Source organism: Sinocyclocheilus rhinocerous, unplaced genomic scaffold (assembly GCF_001515625.1).
Source record: "Sinocyclocheilus rhinocerous isolate Xijiao unplaced genomic scaffold, SAMN03320098_v1.1 scaffold910, whole genome shotgun sequence".
Taxonomy (NCBI): domain Eukaryota; kingdom Metazoa; phylum Chordata; class Actinopteri; order Cypriniformes; family Cyprinidae; genus Sinocyclocheilus; species Sinocyclocheilus rhinocerous.
The window spans coordinates 397,406-402,831 of NW_015667266.1; the positions used below are offsets into that span (position 1 = coordinate 397,406).

At 29.9% G+C, this 5,426-nt stretch overlaps 1 protein-coding gene across 1 annotated transcript in view; it reads left to right on the forward strand.

Moving 5' to 3' along the window:
* alp3 (alkaline phosphatase 3) overlaps window positions 1–5,426 on the forward strand; it is a 23,526-nt gene that overhangs the window by 6,240 nt on the left and 11,860 nt on the right. The window contains exons 2-4 of the mRNA XM_016544993.1: window positions 1,460–1,576; window positions 2,943–3,058; window positions 4,077–4,251. Of these exons, the coding sequence (XP_016400479.1) occupies window positions 1,460–1,576; window positions 2,943–3,058; window positions 4,077–4,251 (408 nt within the window). The remainder of the gene's footprint in view (window positions 1–1,459; window positions 1,577–2,942; window positions 3,059–4,076; window positions 4,252–5,426) is intronic.

The window sequence follows — 5,426 nt, forward strand, 5'->3', positions numbered from 1 at the left end:
TTTTTTTTTTTGTTTATTTTTTTGAAATTGTGGAAAAGTTGTTTCAGAGCAGTGCTTTTTTAGTATAATTTATATAGTTTTTTTTTTTCAATTAGTATTGACTTCATATTTAGAATTAGCCTTTATTTTTATATTTTCAATTTTCATTTTCATTTTGGTTTAAGTTTTAGTAATTTTAAGTGCTTTTATTGTTTTATTAGTTTTTCTTATTTTTAAGTTATATTTCTATATAGCTTTTAATTTGTAACTTTTTTACAAACATATTTGAATTAATGTTGAATTAATATTTAGAATTAGCTTTTATTTTTATGTTGTTTCCATTTTAATTTTATGTGCCTTTGTCATTTTTATTAGTTTTACTTCTTATTTTTTTATTATATTTCTATATAACTATAATTTATAACTTTTTAAAAAATATATTGTGATTTGTTTGTTGTTGTTTTTTTTTAATTGGCATACTTAAACATCTAATTTTTGTTTACATTTGTTTTTCATCAAAACAAAATATTTGTTCATCAAATATTTATATTTCATTATATTTCAGCTGTATTTCTCTTTATTCTTTAGAAAAGCATTAACATAAACACTTAAAAATAAATCATCTTTATTGCCATTATGGTTTCATGAAGAACCTTTAATATCATGAAACATCTCCGTTGCACAAAAGATTCTAAGATAATTTAAATGCTCTTCACGCTGAAAAAAAGGTTATTTTAATAATGTTTTTGTTAAGGTTCTTCTATGACAATGCTATGGAAACCTCTTTTGGTTAAGCGTGAATCTGATGCTTTGAAGAACCCAGAAACCAAAACACTAACTATAATTTATAACTTTAAAAAAAATATATTGTGATTTTTTTGTTGTTGTTTTTTTTTAATTGGCATACTTAAACATCTAATTTTTGTTTACATTTGTTTTTCATCAAATATTTATATTTCATTATATTTCAGCTGTATTTCTCTTTATTCTTTAGAAAAGCATTAACATAAACACTTAAAAATAAATCATCTTTATTGCCATTATGGTTTCATGAAGAACCTTTAATATCATGAAACATCTCCGTTGCACAAAAGATTCTAAGATAATTTAAATGCTCTTCACGCTGAAAAAAAGGTTATTTTAATAATGTTTTTGTTAAGGTTCTTCTATGACAATGCTATGGAAACCTCTTTTGGTTAAGCGTGAATCTGATGCTTTGAAGAACCCAGAAACCAAAACACTGATCTGAAGAACCTAGAATGAATCATCAAGAACTTCTTTTAATCTTCACAAAACCATAAATCAACTAAAGAAAGTGAAAATGGTTCTTGATGAGAAGAAGGTTCTCGGTTAAACCTGAGAAACACTGAGTGTTTGAGACTGAAGCACAGGAGAGAAATTTTTTTTTTGACAGTTATGTATTTATGTTGTCATCTTGCACAAAACTAATGTGTGTAGCATTTGTTTGTCCTTATCTCAGTTGAAGAGGAGAATCCAGAGTTCTGGAGGAGTTCGGCTCAAAACACACTGCGTTCGGCTCTCAGCAGAAAACTCAACACTAATGTGGCCAAAAACATTGTGCTGTTTCTGGGAGATGGTAAGATGAACATTTTACAACCTTCAGCAAAGTGCTTAAGATTAAAGCAAGACACTACAGGTGAACAGGGTACCATTTTATTAAAGTTTAACTAATAGATATCACCATACTTCCCCAGTTGATTAATCACAGTACATTAAGACAATTGTTTTCTATTACAAGTTTTCTGAAATATGTAAATGAGGCATTAACTAGTTAAATTTCACTAATTTGCACGCATTTCCAGAGAATATAAAGTATAAATCTGAACACTGGATAAAGCCAGGTTCAAATATTCTTCTTTGATTTTGTTGACAGAAAGGTTTTTACTGAGGGGATTTTAGATTTCTCTTTTTATCACTCCATAAAACAAAAAAAAAACACTTTCACCATGTTTTTAGGAATAAAATGTTATATAAATCAGTGTGAATGATATATAAACAAACCCTTCTATAAAAACCTTCAGAATATAGAGAGGAATAAAACTCTAAGTTTTGGTGTTTGAAAGTGCTGCTGAAATAGAGAAAAAATTTAAAAGATATGGATAGTAACTGAAATCTATAGACGCAAATAGATAAAGTGCAGTAATAAAACCATGCAAATGATATATAAACAAACCCTTCTATAAAAACCTTCAGAATATAGATAGGAATAAAGCTCTAAGTTTTGGTGTTTGAAAGTGCTGCTGAAATAGAGAAACAATTTAAAAGATATGGATAGTAACTGAAATCTAGACGCAAATAGATAAAGTGCAATAATAAAAACATGCAAATGATATATAAACAAACCCTTCTATAAAAACCTTCAGAATATAGATAGGAATAAAACTCTAAGTTTTGGTGTTTGTAAGTGCTGCTGAAGTGGAGAAAAAACTCATTTTGAGAAAACGGCCTTTAAAGATATATATTGTAACTGAAATCAACAGACGCAAAATAGATAAAGTGCCATAATAAAACCAGATGAATGATGTATGAACAAACCCCTCAGTAAAATCATTCAGAATATAGAGTGGAATAAAACTCTAAGTTTTGGTGTATGTAAGTGCTGCTGAAGTGGAGAAAAATCTCTTTACAGATATGTATTGTAATTGAAATCTACAGACGCAAATAGATAAAGTATATTAAAATAAACTCATAAATGTGTATTTTGGATGTTTTCTTTCCACTAGTCTGAAAGAAGGCATGTTATTCAAACAAAATAGTCCAAAATCATATAGACCAGTGAATGAAAAAAAAAAATGTTTTTTACCTGTAGTGTTTTATCTTAAAGCTCAGCACACAAATCACAAACCTCGCATCAGCCAATCAGATCAGGCCATTTCAGACGTGTATGTGTGCTATGCAGTGAGCAGCTTGTATGTGATGATGGAGTGTGTTGTTTTGGACAGGTATGGGTGTTACCACCATCACAGCTGCCCGGATCCTGAAGGGTCAGTTACAAAACCGCTCTGGAGAGGAGACCGTCATGAATATGGACACGTTCCCATTTGTGGGTCTCGCTAAGGTAACCAACAGTTTCCTTACGTCTGTCATTGGTCAGTCAAACAGATAGACCCGCCCCCAAACTCACTCTATTGGTTGAGTCGGAAGTTGACATGTTGAACTGCTCAAACAGATCACGTTGTGAAGGTGTTTTGGATGTCAAACCAGTTAAATTAAATACTATTATAGTTTTATAATTATTTTTAATTAGCTTTTATTTTTATATTTTCAGTTTTCATTTTAATTTGATTTAATTTTTAGTAATTTTGTTATGTGCTTGTGCTTTTATTTTTATATTACCGTTTAGTTTTAATTTATTTTTATTTCAGTTTTAGTTAGTAGTTTTAATTTATTTCCAGTTTCATCAAATATTGAAATTTTGTTGTATTTCAGCTTTATTTCAGTTACTATAAATGTTTTTAATAGTTTTAGTTAAATTATTATTTTAGTATTACTTTTAATATTTTGAATTAATTTGCTTTTTTTTTTTTAAAAAGCAATAAAAATGCTTTATAATTTTAGCTCAAGTTTTAATAATTATGTGCTTTTGTCATTTTTATTAGATTTTTGTTGTTATTGTTTATTTATTTCTTGTTAGTAATTTTAGTGCTTCAACTTAAACTGACTTCAGTTATTTGCCAAGGCAACATTTAAAAAAAATTTAATTTAATATTTATTTTACATTTTATTTCAGCTTTCGTTGAGTTAATGAAAATGTTTTTAATATGTTTAGATAGTTAAATGATTATTTTAGTATTGTTTATATAATATAAATATTCTATTTATAGATAAATTTTAGTAATTTTTATGTGCTTGTCATTTTTATTATTTATTTATTTATTTTAGTTTAGATATTTTCAGTTAGTAATTTTAGTGCTTCAGCTTATTTCAGAAAATTGCCAAGGGAGCATTTTTGTTTAATGTTCATCTAATATTTAATTATATTTCAGCTTTAGTTCAATGAACAAAAATGTTTTAGTTTTAGTTAACAATATTAACCCTGTGCCAAACTCTCAGTGACTGTGAATGTGTGTTTGCAGGTGTATTCGGTGGATTTTCAGATTCCTGACAGTGCAGCGACGGCTACAGCGTATCTGTGTGGCGTCAAATCCAACCTGAACACTGTGGGTGTGAGCGCAGCCGCTCGCAACGGTGTGTGTCGCTCGCAGAAGGGCAACGAGGTCACGTCCATCCTCAAATGGGCTAAAGACGCAGGTACACAAGCAGAGGATTTCACTCTTAAAATAAGCAAAGTGTCACTCAAACCCAAACGTGGCCATAATGAAGATCACAAACCCCACATGTACACATAAAAACACTCACATTTGCCCTTCTGCATGCAACAGCTTATCTGAGTGTTTCGGGTGTGTTACCTTGAGTTTATCGTCAATTTCAGTATTATCTTCTATCTTTCTGTTATTCAAGCCATAAACAGTGCTGACATAAACTCTCTGTGCGTGTGTGTTAGACGTATTGCTGTTTTGAAACCGTAAATATTTTATATTGTATTATATATAATATATGTGACCCTGGAGCACAAAAGCAGTCTTAAGTCGCTGGGGTATATTTGTAGCAATAGCCAACAATACATTGTATGGGTCAAAATTATCAATTTTTCTTTTATGCCAAAAATCATTAGGATATTAATTAAAGATGATCCATGAAGATATTTTGTAAATTTCCTACCGTAAATATCTGGTTTTGTGGTCCAGGGTCACAAATATTATATTTTCTATGCTTGATCATTAACTGACAGCAAAGAACCATGCAAATGTGTTGTTAAATTATTGAAATATTAATTTAAAATCTCAGGAAGACTTTAAGCTAATATTTTAAATCAAAGAGGTTCGGCTGATGAAAAACTTCAGTAATCCTTGCTTTATATCATTATCAGCAGAGAGTTGAGGTTGTTGTATTTTTGTCATATTTGGTGGATCTCATCCTCCTTTATTCCATCTGAAAATGCTTCAAAAATTAAGCTCATCAATCATCCATTAAATCTAGTGTGCTAAATTAATTCATTTATCTTCTTCCTCATTTCATTCATGATCACACTGAATAATTCAAGATTTTATTCATTCATCATTGGCTGGTTTTCTCGATGGACGCTGAATTACAAAATGCTCTAATAATCTACATATCAAATAATTACTAGCAGTCGGTTGCAACAAAGTAATCACTTCGTTTTTAATTTTAGACTTTTAGACTGATTGTGAGTGTGTGAGTGAGTGTGTGTGAGTGAGTGTGTGTGTGTGTATGATTGTGATTGTGAGTGTGTGTGTGTGAGTGTGTGTGTGTATGATTGTGATTGTGATTGTGAGTGTGTGAGTGTGTGTGTGTGTGTATGATTGTGATTGTGATTGTGAGTGTGTGAGTGTGTGTGTGTGTGT